Here is a 17,190-nt window from a genome sequence, read left to right on the forward strand (position 1 = left end):
TAGTGAGACCGGATGATTCTGGCCGGAGAGTTTGGTTGGTGCACTCTGCCTTTAGGGAAGAGGTAAAATGATATTGATCACTTTTATTAGGAACTTATAAATATTCCCCAGTTATTTTAGACTGATATGGTTATTGGTGAAGCATTTCATTGCAAATTGTATAGAAGCTTTACACTTCCAATTCCCCTTTTATGCATGTTCACATTGAATTTCTGTTGTCTTTCTAGACCACGGACAAAAGATGACCTTCGAGCTTATTTTTTACTTGTGCAGGTATGAAACTGTTTTCTCTGGTAACAGCTTATTCTCTGAAGAGACATCACTAATATCAGCTGCATGGGGTATAGCTCAGTTAATTAATATAATAACAACTCACAATCCTTTAGAACATTCCTCCTCAAGCTATTGCTAACCATGGTGGCACAGTGGTTAGCACTGCTGCCTCACAGCGCCGGGAACCTGGGGCGAGATTCTCCGACCCCCCCCGCCGGGTCGGAGAATCGCCGGGGGCTGGCGTGAATCCCGCCCTTGCCGGTTGCCGAATTCTCCGGCACCGGATATTCGGCGGGGGCGGGAATCGCGCCGGTTGGCGGCCCCCCCCCACGATTCTCCGGCCCGGATGGGACGAAGTCCCGCCGCTAAAATGCCTGTCCCGCCGGCGTAGATTAAACCACCTACCTTACCGGCGGGATAAGGCGGCGCGGGCGGGCTCTGGGGTCCTGGGGGGGGGCGCGGGGCGATCTGGCCCCGGGGGGTTACCCACGGTGGCCTGGCCCGCGATCGTGGCCCACCGATCCGCGGGCGGGCCTGTGACGTGGGGGCACTCTTTTCCTTCCGCCTTCGCCACGGTCTCCACCATGTCGGAGGTGGAAGAGACTCCCTCCACTGCGCATGCGCGGAATGCCGTCACCGGCCACTAACGCTCCCGCACATGCGCCGTCCAGACATGTAATTTCCGCGCCAGCTGGCGGGGCACCAAAGGCCTTTTCCGCCAGCTGGCGGGGCGGAAATTCGTCCGGCTGGGCCTAGCCCCTTAAGGTTGGGGCTCGGCCCCCCAAGATGCGGAGCATTCCGCACCTTTGTGGCGGCACGATGCCCGACTGATTTGCGCCATTTTGGGCTCCAGTCGGCGGACAGCGCGCCGATACCGGAGAATTTCGCCCATGGTTTCAATTCCAGCCTCGGGTGACTGTCTGTGTGGAGTTGCCATTTTCTCCCCGTGTCTGCGTGAGGGTTTCCTCTGGGTGCTCCAGTATGCTCCCACAGTCTGAAGATGTGCAGATTAGGTGCCATGCTAAATCGCCCTTTGGGTGGGTTTACAGGAATAGGACGGAGGATTGGGCCAAGGTAGGGTAGTCTTTCAAAGGGTCGGTTCAGACTTGATGGGCAGAATGGCCTGCTTCTGGGATTCTGTGAAAAGGCTCATGGAGCATATTAATGCTGCTGTAGATCAACTGGGGGAAATGGCCTGTATCTGTGCTGTGCATTTTCTGTAAAATATTTATCTTACAATGTTGTTCTATACTCTGCACACTGAAACAGTTATGTATGACCATTGTCATTTATTTGGGTCTTGGGTTTCTAATCAGATAATCAATACTATATCAGTTTTTCTTTCCTGTAGAATCCGCAGTTTACAAGCACGTCGACATACATCATCTACGCCCATGTGTTACGGCAGACTGCCACTTTGTCAGAAGCGGATCATCACTTTCTGGTCCACTGGTTTAAAAAGTAATGTACTTTCTTCCTTTAGTGAGCCTCAAAGATTTTGAGTCAGACCTGGGTTCTAATTAGCCCGTTATGAATGGTAAACATTAACTAGGGGGTGAACTATGGTCTGTCGAGAGTAATTTTGATTTGTTCTGAAATTTCAAATGCTCCAGGAGATTCGCACCTATAAATACCTTTTCTTGGCTCTAATCCATTCAGTATCACATGGGTGTTGCCTGATTAACTGGGATAAAATCTAGTTGCGCGAGGAAAGGTTGCCAAATTGGCATTGATGGATCCCACTCTGATGCAAATGTCAGCTATCCGGAACCAACCTCAGGACAAATCCACAGGGAGGACTTTTGAAGTGCTGAGATTTATTTGAAAATTTATTGGATTGCTGAAGTAATTTGACCAACATAAATAGTTGATGAAAGTAATTTGTGGACAGTTTTATGGCTAACCCATTTCCCTTCTCCCTGTTGCCTTCCACTTCCCCAATCCTTGGGGTTAACTTTAGCTTTCATGGAAATCAAATCTGAGAGAAATGTAAAATGGGTTGCTGATTCATTTTCATCCATTTTGTATCACAGTCAGAATTCCCTCCTCGGTGTCTATAAATCATTAATGCAGAAGGAAGGAAGCTGATTTTGTCCCCCCCCCCTCCCCCCCAAACCCCCCAGTCAGACATATATCTGATAATGGTATAATTAACCTTCCTGTCAACCCTAATATACAAGACAGTCAACACTACAATTTGCAGTTTTGCTCCAGCTTTGTTATTTCCCTTCACCCACTCTTTACTGTTGATGCTGCATGCACAGAAGTGCTGATTTGGCATGACCCACCAGAAAAGATGAGATTCTTCTCCAGTGAAAGACAATATTCTGCTATTGTGAAGTGTTTTGACTACTATTCGGTCAGGAAACACCAGGGGCGAAATTCTCCCCCAACGGCGGGATGCCCGCCGACTGGCGCCAAAGCCGGCGCCAATCAGACGGGCATCACGCCGGCCCAAAGGTGCGGAAATCTCCGCATCTTTGGCGGCCTAGCCCCAACATTGAGGGGCTAGGCCGACGCCGGAGGGATTTCCGCCCCGCCAGCTGGCGGAAATGGCGTTTGTTGCCCCGTCAGCTGGCGCGGAAATGCGGCGCATGCGCGGGAGCATCCGCGGCCGCTGTCAGTTTCCCAGCACATGCGCGGGAGCGTCAGCGGCCGCTGTCAGTTTCCCGTGCATGCGCAGTGGGGAGAGTCTCTTCCGCCTCCGCCATGGTGGAGGCCGTGGCGGAGGCGGAAGGGAAAGAGTGCCCCCACGGCACAGGCCCGCCCGCGGATCGGTGGGCCCCGATCGCGGGCCAGGCCACCGTGGGGGCACCCCCCGGGGTCAGATCGCCCCGCGCCCCCCCCCCCCCAGGACCCCGGAGCCCGCCCACGCCGCCTGGTCCCGCCGGTAAATACCAGGTTTGATTTACGTCGGCGGGACAGGCAATTCCTGGGCGGGACTTCGGCCCATCCAGGCCGGAGAATCCAGCGGGGGGTCCCGCCAACCGGCGCGGCCGGATTCCCGCCCCCGCCCAATCTCCGGGAGCGGAGACTTCGGCGGGGGCGGGGGCGGGATTCACGGCGGCCAACGGCCATTCTCCGACCCGGCGGGGGGTCGGAGAATGACGCCCCAGAATAGCAATTTATAACTGATTAACTTGGTGCTGGGCTACTAGCTCAGAAACTATTTTGTGAATGATATGCTGTAGCCATGTTCACCTAAACTAAAACTCTTTTATCACAGAGGTTTTATTTTTCCTGAAATGCTCTAATAAAAATTAGTACAGTAGTGAGAAATGATCTTGGTTCAGAGGATCAAGATGTAGAATCAATTGAAGTGAAATGAAATGAAAATCGCTTATTGTCACAAGTAGGCTTCAAATGAAGTTACTGTGAAAAGCCCCTAGTCGCCACATTCCGGCGCCTGTTCGGGGAGGCTGTTATGGGAATCGAACCGTGCTGCTGGCCTGCCTTGGTCTGCTTTCAAAGCTAGCGATTTAGCCCTGTTTGAGTGGATGCAACAAAAAAAAACACAGGGAAGAAGTTTTCCCTGGCTGAAGTAATTCTAGGCCCCCCGATAGTAACTACAGTATACCACCGAATATAAATGAAGTAATAATGGGGTCATGTAAAAAGGGAACTGCAATAATCATGGGAGATATTAATCTTCAAATAGATTGGAAAAATTAAATTGGCAAAGATAGACTAGAGAATGAATTCATAGTGTGTTTGGGAAAGCTTCTTAGAACAATACGTTCTGGAATTTACTGTTTCAGACATAGTAATGTGTAAAGGTACCGGATTATTGACCTCTGAGTAAGGCAACAAAAATATATTCCATTGAGAAAGAAAGAGGATGCATCATCTGTGGCTAATTGAGGAAGTTAAGAACAGTTTCAAATTGAAAGAAAATAAGCACTATGCTGCATAGATTAATGGTAGGCCAGCAGATTTAGAAAAAATTAGAAACCCCAGTAAAGGGTTACTTAAAAACATAATAAAGAGGGAGAATTTGTAATATGAGAGAAAACCAGTAAGAAATATATAAACAGACAGGAAAAACTTCGAAAGTCACATATAAAGGAAAAGAGTAGCTAAAGTGGGACTTTCTCCCTTGGAGGCTGAGACTGAGAAATTAATAATGGAAAACTAGGAAATGGCAGAGACTTTGAACATTCATTTTATAAACCTGTCTTCACCATAGAAGACATTAAAGCAAACCATCCAAATAGTGAAAAAGCAGAGGGCAAAAGGCAGGGAGGAACTTGATGATCACAAGAGAAAAAGTATGAGGAACTCTAGCGGGATAAAGGCTGATAAGTCTCACAAAGTTTCATGGCACAGGGACCCGGGTTTGATTCCCAGCTTGGGTCACTTTGTGCGGAGACTGCACGTTCTCCCAGTATCTGCGTGGGTTTCCTCCCACAGTCCAAAGATGTGCAGGTTAGGTGGATTGGCCATGCTAAATTGCCCTTGGTGTCCACAAAGGTTAGCAGGGGTTACTGGGTTACGAGGATAGGGTGGAAGTGTGGGCTTAAGTGGGTGGTATTTCCAAGGGTCGGTGCAGACTCGATGGGCCAAATGGCCTCCTTCTGCACTGTAAATTCTATGTTCTATATTATCATGAAATGCTTTGAGTGGCTAGTCATGAGACGGATCAACGCCAGCCTGCCAGATGGTCTCGATCCATTGCAGTTCGCCTATCTCCGCAACCGGTCCACAGCAGATACTATGTCCCCGGCCCTACAATGAACACTCGAACATCTCGGAAACAAGGACACCTAGGTCAGACTGCTGTTCATAGACTACAGTTCCGCCTTCAACACTATTATCCCGACATGAGTAACAACCAAACTCTGCAATCTTGGATTTGACCCCTTCCTGTGCAGCTGGATCCTTGACTTCCTCACTAACAGACCGCAATCTGTCAGGATAGGTAACAGCACATCCTCCACAATAGTGCTCAACACCATGGCCCCGCAAGGATGTGTGCTCAGTCTTCTACTGTGCTCCCTATATACCCACGGCTGTGTGGTGAGATTTAACTCCAATTTAACCCATAAGTTTGCGGCTGATACGACTGGGTCGTATCTCAAACAACGACGAATCAGACTGCAGAAGGGAGATAGATCACTTGGTTGCATGGTGTACTGAAAACAACCTCTCTCTAAATGTCGGAAAGACCAAGGAACTGATCATTGACTTCAGGAAGTGTAGCACAACACACACGCCCATCTACATCAATGGCTCCGAAGTGGAGATGGTCGAAGGCTTTAAGTTCCTAGGGGTCACCATCACCAACAGTCTGTCCTGGTCCACTCATGTTGATGCAACAGTCAAGAAAGCCCAATAACGTCTCTACTTCCTATGGAAGCTAAACAAATTTGGCATGTCTGCATTGACACTCGCACACTTCTACAGATGTGCCATAGAGAGTATCCTATCGGGTGCATCACAGCTTGGTATGGAAACTGCTCGGCCCAAGATCGCAAGAAACTGCAGAGTGTGGTGAACTCAGGCCAACACATCACACAAGCTTATCAAACTCCCATTGATTCAGTCCACACCTCCCGCTGCCTCAGGAAGGCAGACAGCATTGTCAGAGACCCCTCCCACCCAGGCTTTGCTCTCTTCCAAACTCATCCATCAGGCAGAAGATACAGAAGACCCGCACATCCAGACAGGAAGAGTTTCTTCCCCACAGCTACTAGACTCCTCAACGATTCTCCCTTGGGACTGATCTATTCCCTGTGAGGCACTATTCACGACACTCTATGCTGTTCTTGCTCATGTCGTATTTGCTTTGTTTGGCCCTTGTTCCGCACTGTATCCAATTACTTACTTGTCGATGTACTTTGCCAATTATTTTTTTTGTCTACTGCGTACGTTCCCTTGGGCACAGAAAAATACTTTATACTGTACTTCAGTACATGTGACAATAAATCAATTAATCAATCAATATCCTGAAAATCTTGACTACTTTCTATGGTATAGTGGGTCAGGCCACCTTCATTTATTTGATCCTATAGCTGATATCTATGAATTATCCAATAGTGCTTGTGTTTGTCCGAACATGTATTTGCTTGTTTTCAGTTGGGCAAATTCCAGTGCAACTTGACTTTTAAATTTCCCCACCATAACCCAACCTCATAAGGAAAGTTGTATCATCCCATTCTGCTGCTCTGGTTGAAATAAGCGCAATGAAATCAAACCCGAGACATGCGTGGCTCAATTATTCACCAAATAACCTTCCAAAGGCATTTCTGAAAACATTTCATTTTGTTTCATTAAATGACCTTGACAACATAACCTCCACAGGATGTTGACTAACTGCAAGATTGACATTTGTTTTTGTCAGATTGCCCCAAAGGAGATTTAAGCAGTTGGTGGAGGGATTGTTGCAGTTTGTATCCTTGCGTCTGTTTCCAGCAAAGCCAGATGACCTACCACCCATGGCCAAGTGTACATGGTGGATTCCTTCAGCAACAAGAGTCTTAGCTTTGCTTAGTGAGTATCTGTGGGTGACTGTGAAATTGTACACCGCAAAAGTAGAAAATGACATTAATCGAAAATATGATTTGTTTGGTGCGATTTGATTTGTTTTGGCCGGCACGGTGGCACAGTGGTGAGCACTGCTGCCTCACAGCACTACAGACCAGGGTTTAATTCCAGCCTTGGGTGACTGTGTGGCGTTTGTATGTTCTCCCATTTTCTGCCTGAGTTTCTACCGGTTTCCTCCCACAGTCCAAAGATGTACAGGTTAGGCGGATTAGCCATGATCATGGGGTAATGGGAATCGGCTGGGAGAGTAGGCTTTGGTAGGAGTGCTCTTTTGGAGGGTCAGTGCAGACTTGATGGACTAAAGGCCTCCTTCTGTAGGGATTCTATGGTATAATGTAAGAAATTTGACCTTGATCATTGCAGCACCTGTACTTGAAGCATACCGGCAGTGAAATTGGGCTCTGAGAGCCTGCTGTTGGGCCACTCTGAGACTATTTAGACAACCAAAGTAAAATCCGACAGGAAGTGAGAAGCACATCACATTTGTACACTGGTTCGCGTCATCTCACCATGTGCAGGTCATATCTCTGTTATCCTCCAAAACATGCGCAGTACCTAGGCAGGTGGCTGTGACTGAAATCAACTGGCTGTGCCTCTTCATCTTCACTTCTTGCTCTCCCTCCACTGCCTGGGCAGGTTCCTGTTTTGGGGCATCTGAAATGAAAGAAAGACTAGGATTGGTTTGTGACGAGGCTGGGGAGAAGAAAGCAACATGTGCGTGCACACTTCCAACATCAGCAGTTTGTAGGATGGAACGGGTTGAGAAATGCCAGATAAGCAGGGTGTGAAGGAGGATTAGGTGTCTGGATAGTGGCCACCGCCTCAGCAATGGCCCTTCCCATAATAGCCACCACAGTGTCCTCTCCACGGGGGTTAATACATGCAAGCAACCCCTCCCCCCTCCATCCTCATTAACTTAATCCCACTACAGTTTCACTAAATGCCTTTTTGCATGTGCTCAAACGAATTTGCCAACCCCACTATATGCTCACCACCTGCTCACAATTATACACAATTAATGTACGATTAACATTTAAGATGAGGTTTAATTGTAGTTTTACTGGTGAAAAGAGAAAGGTTGTTTTCTCTAGTTGGGGAATCGGTGTGTCGAGGTTTGTGTGCGTGTGTGTGTGTGTGTGGGGGGGGGGGGGTGGTGTGGGGGGGGGGGGGGGGTCAGTCACCAATTTAAAAATTGCACCAAGAATGAGGGGAAACATTGGGGAAAATGTATTTGTGCAGCAGGCTGTTGGGAATTGCACGTGTTGCCATGAGTCGTTCAAGCAGAGGTCACTTAACCATTGAAAGTTGGATAAATATTTGAAGCAGAGGAAGAAACAAGAAACAATGTTATTTGCTGAGATCAATATAGCGGGATATGTTTTGGATTTCCCTGGCAAAATGCCATTGCAGGCACTACAGGCTAAATGGCCCCCTTTTCTGTGTATAGATTCTTCTGCATTTTCAATACTTATTGAAGCGGATTTAATTGATTATACCTTACTTGTTAGATTTGAATGATATTTACCTTTGCTGCAAATATTGGATTTTACGGACATTTTAATGGTTACTATTACTACAGATGCAGCTAACAGTCTGGCGAATCCTCCAATTATTCCTTTCATGGATTTATATAACTCTACCTTGGACCACATTGACCTCATGGAGGAATATCACATCTGGCAGTGTTACAGAAATTCTCACAGGTGAGAAAACGGGAAGTACTATCCAATGCTTAAACTAGATGAAAGTGGATTTTTGTGATAATATTTTTTTTTTAAACAAAACTGTGATATGTTTATGAAAAGATTTTCTGCGTTTTGACTCAGTGGTTCTTGAACCAATTTCACTGATCCAGACAGTGATGCGACGGACCAAAGATAAATGTCATTCCACTAAAGTTCTAGTGCATGCCAACTTAACGGCTTGTAATGTGGCTACTAATTGCCTGCTAATGGCTTACGTACCCAATTAGCTCACAGATCAAAGCTAATAAAAACAGCTATTGGCCAAATCTGTTTTAACAGCAGTTGTCTATATCTAGGAATCCATATCAGTGCAAAATGGTGGGAGAATCAGGTAAGTCAAACTGACAGCTTTCTATGATTACATGAAACAAACTAATAAGAGATCAAAATAAACAGAAAATGATGGAAATAATCAGGCCGGGCAACATTACGAGGGCACTGACTGACTGTATGAGTCCAAGTTCAGTGCGCCCTAGATTCACCAGCAGCAACTAGTCCCCCACTTCCCCTCCTGTTGAAAGTAAATGCGAGCCTCCCCACTGAAACGCACGATGTGGAGATGCCGGCGTTGGACTGGGGTGAGCACAGTAAGAAGTCTTACAATACCAGGTTAAAGTCCAACGGGTTTGTTTCGATATCACTAGCTTTCGGACCACTGCTCCTTCCTCAGGTAAATCTGAGGAAGGAGCAGTGCTCTGAAAGTTAGTGATTTGAAACAAACCTGTTGGACTTTACCAGGTGTTGTAAGACTTCTTACTGAAAGGCACGGCAGCCAAGTCACTCATCACGATAAAAAAGGCCAAGTATTCGGGATCTTTGGGATTGGAAAACTTATCAGCGTCTCATGCGGGGCTAACAATAACTACTGTCAATTTACACAAAGTGTTCTATTCAAGGTAAAATTGATTCCGAGGGTGGGATTGTCCAGCCTCTCCAGCCGGCACGATTTTCCAGTCCTGCTGAGAGTGAATGGGAGTTTTGAATGGCTAGCCATATCTTCCGGTCCCATCCCTGTCGCGATAGGGCCGTAAAATTCTGTCCCGAGTTTAGTTAATTCCCACTTTTGGAATTATAAGAAAAAAGTGAATAAAAACAGGAAAACAATTGTGTTATTTTTTTTAAGATTTAACATCTTATACTAATTTATTTTCTAGAACAGTGACCACTAGTTTTATAGTTTCCTATGTTTAGCTGATTTGTATTTAATGTATCCTAAAAGGCATGCTAAGAAAAGCATTTTGAAACGCACGCAAGTTTGAACATCTGTCATGGGTCATTCTGGGGTAGGAACAATGTATAGCAAAGTATTCACCTGGAGCACTGCATTCCTCTATTCTCAGGTCAAGTCTAGTTAATTATGTGGACTGTCTCTTGATGTCTCTACACACCGAGATGAGATTAACAGCACATTTGAAACTATTAATAGAGATGCAGTGCAGCCTACAATATACAGCTATTCACAATATATATTCATGATTTGGATGAGGGAACAAAATGTAACATCTCAAAGTTTGCTGATGATACCAAATTAGGTGGGAGGGTAAATTGTGACGAGGATGCAGAGATCCTACAGCAAGATCTGGACAGGTTGGGCAGGTGGGCAAACCAATGGCAGATGCAGTATAATTTGGATAAGTGTGAGGTAATTCACTTTGGAAGCAACAACAGGCAGGCAGATTACTACCTGAATGGTTGTAAATTGGGAGAGGGGAGTATGCAGCGGAACCTGGGTGTCCTTGTGCACCATTCGCTGAAGGTAAGCATGCAGGTGCAGCAGGCGGTAAAGAAGGCTAATGGTATGTTGGCCTTCATTGCAAGAGGTTTTGAATATAGAAGCAGGGATGTGTTGCTGCAATTGTACAGTGCCTTGGTGAGGCCACACTTGGAGTATTGTGTACAGTTTTGGTCTCCTTCTCTGAGGAAGGATGTTCTTGCTCTCGAGGGAGTGCAGCAAAGGTTTACCAGACTGATTCCAGGGATGGCGGGACTGTCATATGAGGAGAGATTGACTAGGTTGGGATTGTTCTCGCTGGAGTTCAGAAGAATGAGGGGGTATCTCATAGAGACTGATAAAATTCTAACAGGACTAGACAGGGTAGATGCAGGGAAGATGTTACCAATGATAGGTGTGTCCAGAGCCAGGGGTCACAGCCTGAGGATTCAGGTTAAACCATTTTGGACAGAGATAAGGAGACACTTCTTCACACAAAAAGAGTGGTGAGCCTGTGGAATTCATTACCACAGGAAGTAGTTGATACTAAAACTTTGAATATATTCAAGAGGCAGCTGGATATAGCACTTGGGGAGAATGGGATCAAAGGCTATGGGGAGAAAGCAAGATTAGGCTATTGAGTTGGATGATCAGTCATGATCGTGATGAATGGCGGAGCAGGCTCGAAGGGCCAAAAGGCCTCCTTCTGCTCCTATCTTCTATGTATCTATGTACATGGAGCATGCGCCAAATCGAGGGAATTTTTATAAGATTCATTCAGGGAATTGGACATTGCTGGCTTGGGCTGTATTTATTTCTCATCCCTAATTGGCTACCTTCACTGGAGACTGCAGTGGGAAAGCCCTAGCGCAACGTAGAATATATCTTATCAATGCCCAGACTGTTGCTTTCAAAGTCTTAGGTTTAAATCTACAATAAACTGGTGGATCAAATTGAGAGGCATTGCTTTATTAATTAGATTGCCAATGGATGACAGATATAATGGACTGGATGCAGTTGACTTATGCAGACGGTGTAAGGGCAGCACCGGACTGAAGTAGGTGGGTATCCGTGGCAGTCAACTTTCTGGGAAGCAGATTACATGAGTATGTCTATTACCCCCGGACCATTGGACATACTGAGTAGTGGCCAATGGCTGCAGTAGCCATGGCTGGCTACCTCTCAAGGTATCACACCCAGTCATCCAGCTCCTCCCACAGTAGATATACCAAAAGGTATTCACAAGACAGACCCGAACATCACCCAAGCACAACACAATGCCATCCACGCTCTCAAGACCAACCGCAACATTGTCATCAAACCAGCAGACAAAGGAGGGGGCACCGTCATACTGAACAGAAAGAACTACTGCAAAGATGTGTACCGACAACTCAACAACCAGGAACACTACAGACAGTTACCTGCAGATCCGACCAAGGAACACATCCGCCAACTCAACAGACTGATCAAGACCTTGGATCCATTCCTTCAGAGCACCCTATGTGCTCTCATCCCATGTACTCCCCATGTTGGAGATCTCTACAGCCTCCCGAAAATACACAAGGCCAACACACCAGGCCGTCCTATCGTATCAGGCAATGGGACCCTGTGTGAGAACCTCTCTGGCTACATTGAGGGCACCTTGAAACCCATTGTACAAGGAACGCCCAGCTTCTGTCGCGATACAACAAACTTCTTACAGAAACTCAGCACCCATGGACCAGTTGAACCAGGAACATTCCTCGTCACAAGGGATATCTTGGCACTCTACACCAGCATCCCACATTACAATGGCATTGCTGCAACAGCCTCAGTACTCAACACCGACAACTGCCAATCTCCAGACGCAATTCTGCAACTCATCCTTTTCATTCTGGATCACAACGTCTTCACCTTCGACAACAAGTTCTTCATCCAGACACACGGAACAACCATGGGGACCAAATTCGCACCTCAATATGCCAATATCTTCATGCACAAGTTTGAACAAAACCTCCTCACCATGCAGGACCTTCAACCGACATTATACACCAGATACATTGATGACATTTTTTTCCTTTGGATCCACGGCGAAGAATCACTGAAACAATTACACGATGACATCAATAAGTTCCATTCCCACCATCAGACTCACCATGGACTACTCTCCAGAATCGGTTACATTCTTGGACACACTCCTGTCCATCAAGGACGGTCACCTCAGCACTTTGCTTTACCGCAAGCCCACGGTAACCACACGATGCTCCACATCTCCAGCTTCCACCCTAAACACATTAAAGAAGCCATCCCCTATGGACAAGCCCTCTGTATACACAAGATCTGCTCAGACGAGGAGGAGCATAACAAACATCTACAAACGCTGAAAGATTCCCTCGTATGAACGGGATATGGCGCTTGACTCATCGATCGACAGTTTCAATGCACCACAGCAAAAAAACGCACCAACTTCCTCAGAAGACAAACACGGGACGCAACCGACAGAGTACCCTTCGTCGTCCAGTACTTCCCCAGAGCGGAGAAACAACGACATCTTCTTCGCAGCCATCAACACGTCATCGATGAAGACAAACATCTTGCCAAGGTCATCCCCAGACCCCCACTATTTCCATTCAAACAACCGCGCAACCTCAAACAGACCATTGTTTGCAGAAAACTACCCAGCCTTCAGATTTGGATTCATGTCGCATTACATTCACCCCCACCATCTGGCCTGTGCTTGCGAAATCCTGCCACCTGTCTTGCCTTGAGACAATCCACACCTCTTTAACCTGTGATAATCCCTCTCTCCAGTTGCTCCGTCTGGACCTGTAAAGACTTAATTGCCTGCAAACCCGCGTATTCAAAGTATCGTCTTGCATCATTGACTTTGTCTATATGTTTCTGGAACCCACCTCTTCATTCACCTGAGGAAGGAGCTGTGCTCCAAAAGCTAGTGATTCGAAACAAACCTGTTGGACTTTTAACCTGACTTCTTACTGTACCAAAAACTGACAGCCATTTGCAGTAGCAGATGTGGCAGGGTAATTGAATATTTCCCTACATGTAACTATCTTGTGAGAGATATCATAGGTATCAGTCAAAACTGCTGCTTAATAATAATACAATAATAATAGCAATAATAATAATTGACGCTCAATCTAAAGAAGTCTTAATGGTTACGGAATGCTATTTTGGAATTCTTCCATAATTATAATTTCCGTCACGTTCTCAAAATTATTCTCCCAACTTTAATGAGCAAAGCCATTGATCCCACAACATTTCTTTCTCCAAACCTGCAATATTACCACTGGGCAGCAACGCGGAGAGGATAAAGGGGTGGATAAAGGAGCCGGAAGACGAGTGGGTGCTTATGGAGGAGGGCTCTTGCAGAGGCACCTCCCTCTGGGCCCTAGCCACGGTGGCACTCCCACCCCCACCGAATGAATACTCAATGTAGCCCAGTGGTGATTGCAACACTCCGGTCATGGCACCAACTGTGACAGCACTTCGGCTAACCGTAATGACCGACAAGGCCCCCATCTGGTTTAGCACAGTGGGCCAAACAGCTGACTTGTAATGCAGAACAATGCCAGCAGCGCGGGTTCAATTCCCATTCCGGCCTCCCTGAACAGCCGCCGGAAAGTGGCGACTAGGGACTTTTCACAGTAACTTCATTGAAGCCCACTTGTGACAATAAACTATTATTATTATCTGCAACAACCAAAGGTTCACGCCGGTGACAACGGACCCAACCTTCAAAAGGTGAGACAGGATGGGGGACACTGACAGTTAGGGACATCTACAACGACAGCAGACTGATCACGCTTGAGGAACTGACCGAGAAGTTCCAGCAGATGAGGGGGGGGAGAAACGGGGTTAAGGTACATGCAGATCAAAAACTTCTTACGCAGGGAGACGAGGACATACCCACAACCACCACAACAATCACTGCTAGTGGACCTACTGAACGCAAACATCCTAGGAAAAAGGAACAGTGGCGACATGTATGGGCGCGAGGGCTAACACACAGCTGGACGAGACGAGAGAGAAGAGGGAGGAGGACTTGGAGTTTGAAATACGGTGGGGATTCTGGAGCGAAGCACTGCACAGTGTCAACTCCACCTCCACATGCGCAAGGCTAAACCTAATGCAGCCAAAAGTGGTACAAAGTGGCACTTAACCTGAACTCAAATGAGCAGGTTCTTCCCCGAGGTGGAGGACATATTCGAAAGGTGCCAAGAAGGTCTGGCCAAGCAAGCCCACATATTCTGGTCTTGCCCCAGACTTGCCGGGTTCTGGACAGCCTTCTTTCAGGCAATGTCCAAGGTGGTGGGGATGAGGTTGGAGCCATGCCCAAGACTGGCAGTCTTCGGGGTCTCAGAACAACCAGATCTATGCATGGAGAGGAGGGCCGATGGCCTTGCCTTTGCCTCCCAAATCGCCCGCTGGAGAATCCTGCTCAGCTGACGATCAGTAGCACCACCCAAAGCTGCAGACTGGTTGTCCGACGTATCATAATTTCCTAAATGGAGAAAATTAAATTCCCCATCTGAGGGTCGGAGGAGGGCTTCCAAAAAACATGGGTGCCTTCACTCAATTGTTCCAAGACCTGTTTTTAGCCAACAGCCAATAAGCCAAAGAAAAGAAGAAGGGGTGGTTGGGGGGGAATGGTAGGCTAATAAAGAGGCATGGAATCCAACTATGCCTACCAAATAGCATCCGATACGGCATCACACCAACGCAACTGGAGCAGGGTACAAGAGCAGACGAGGGAAGAAGGCAGACTAGGTGGGGGGGGGGGGAGGGGGGAGGCAGGAAGAAAAGGGGAGGGGGAATAGGGGATCCAGTTGGAATCAAAAGCCTACTGGAAAATGAAAACTGGAAACCGTAACCACCATTGTAAATGACGTAAGACGACTGATGGAAATAACAGAAGCAGACCAATGTGTAAATATTTATCTTTACCCTTTTTTCCCCCTTTTGTCTTCAAATGTATGCCTACGCTTATCCTTGTCCTGTGTACTACCTCAATAAAAACAATTGAAAAAAAAATTGCTTTCTCCGTAGCAATTTCTGCAATGTTTCATTCAGTCTTTTCTTTAAAATCTGAAATTTCAACTGATATGCTTGAGGGACAATTTCATAAGCATTGAGTATTGCCCTTTTAACCACCTCATAGTCTGCAGTTTGCTCTTCTGACTGTCATGTGAGAGTACCTTTAAGAAATGGATGTTTAAGAAATGTACCTTGAAGAAAATAGTGATGTCAGAGTGTGGGTGGAGCTGGGCTTCAGCTCGGCTTTTTGAAGTTTTTAGTTTCAGTTTTGAGAGACAGCAGCTTGAAAAGTGCCTGACTGTTTTGCTGTGAGCTGCTTGAAAGGAGAACGCTAGTTTGAGACAGCAGCTTGAAAAGTGCCTGGCTGTTTTGCTGTGAGCTGTTTGAAAGGAGAAAGCCAGCTTGAGAAGTGCCTGTGTTGGCTGTATGCTGCAGGAAAACGTGCTGGGACTGCAGGCTGATAAATATCTCGGCCATCCAACAGACAATATATATTAACTGTAACCTGGTGTTACTGTTTTTGAAGGTGAATGTTGGATGTTTAAAAGAACAGTTTGAAGGATTATTTAGTGTTGTAGTCTTTTGGGGTTATCTTTGAAGTAATGGGTGTTAAGATATTCAATGTTTGTTTTTTAAAGGTTAAATTGAGTTCATAGAATAAACATTGTTTTGTTTAAAAACCCACGTGTCCATAATAGTAATACCAACCTGGGGATCAAGCCGTGTGATTCAAAAGTAACAACCCATTAAAGGGGGGGTGGGTGGGTTGGTTGGACTCCATGATACATTTTGGGGTTCTGACAACACCTCTCCCATAACATGACAGACTAGTCTACACATTCATGGCTGTACCTGTCAGGACACTTGGGTCGAGACATCCTTTGGCCCCTTCACTTACAGCTATCTTTTCAAATGAGGTGAAATATTTTTCAACTCCATCCTCTGTAAACGTAGATGCCAGATGACTCTTTATTATATCAAAATTCAATTCAACCAAACTATTAGCCTCTCTTTTGCCTTTTTTTCTCTAGCCAGCTCATGCTATCTGAATACTTTCTCTCTTTGAAACCCTCTAATTCTTTCCTTATCTCTTTCCTCCTTTTCCAACTTCTCTCTCTGGACATAGTAAACGTCACAAGATCATAAAGGACCTCAATCACTTTCACTTGCTAAAGAAAAATAACTGAGAACCACAAAGCTGACCTTCACCTAACAACAGAAAGTAGGTAAATAAATTGATGCCACTTTATTTGGCCTTTTACATGGTGTTCCAGATGGTGGAGATAAATGCAAACTACAGTCAAGGTGATGCAGGGGATAATAATCAGGAATGGGATAGAGTTTTTGCTTTAGGTACAATCCACCATCCATGCACAAATTACACCTGAAGATTGTGCCCATTTTCAGAAGAGGATTTTTTTTTCTCCAGTTTCAACTCAACAGAATTTTGCTGAATGCAAAACCTAGCATGAAGCAGCACAATCAAACAGCATTTTAGGACAGAAAGTGCTAGAAAAGCTCAGCGGGTTTGGCAGTAAATGTGGAGAGAGAAACAGAGTTAACATTTCGAGTCTAGTTCCGATGAGACTTATTTTTGCTTGGAATGTGCGTCTTCAGATTGAACAGTGGGGGGGATGCAGGATGTTTCCTGTGGGCTTTGGAACCCCACAATGGTCAGAAGCCTTTGTCTGGGAAACAGTCACCGGGATGTGATTTTCCCCGAATTGGCCAATTAATGACCAAAGGGTGGCTCGTCCATGGGCTCTTGAAGTGTGAGAGACAATAGTACACCGTCCAGCATTGAAGAAGCAGCAGGTTACCCTAACAGGTAAGACAGAGGGTGACCCAAGATGGAGGCACCCACTCTTAAACATTTTGAACTTT

General features: G+C 46.2%; 1 protein-coding gene across 3 annotated transcripts in view; it reads left to right on the plus strand.

The window, feature by feature from the left end:
• hectd2 (HECT domain containing 2) overlaps nt 1-17,190 on the plus strand; it is a 174,889-nt gene that overhangs the window by 67,817 nt on the left and 89,882 nt on the right. For all 3 annotated transcript variants that reach the window (XM_072479036.1, XM_072479033.1, XM_072479032.1), the window contains exons 7-10: nt 228-273; nt 1,625-1,734; nt 6,614-6,762; nt 8,396-8,519. In XM_072479036.1, the coding sequence (XP_072335137.1) occupies nt 228-273; nt 1,625-1,734; nt 6,614-6,762; nt 8,396-8,519 (429 nt within the window). The remainder of the gene's footprint in view (nt 1-227; nt 274-1,624; nt 1,735-6,613; nt 6,763-8,395; nt 8,520-17,190) is intronic.

This window comes from Scyliorhinus torazame, chromosome 16 (genome assembly GCF_047496885.1).
Source record: "Scyliorhinus torazame isolate Kashiwa2021f chromosome 16, sScyTor2.1, whole genome shotgun sequence".
Lineage (NCBI taxonomy): Eukaryota > Metazoa > Chordata > Chondrichthyes > Carcharhiniformes > Scyliorhinidae > Scyliorhinus > Scyliorhinus torazame.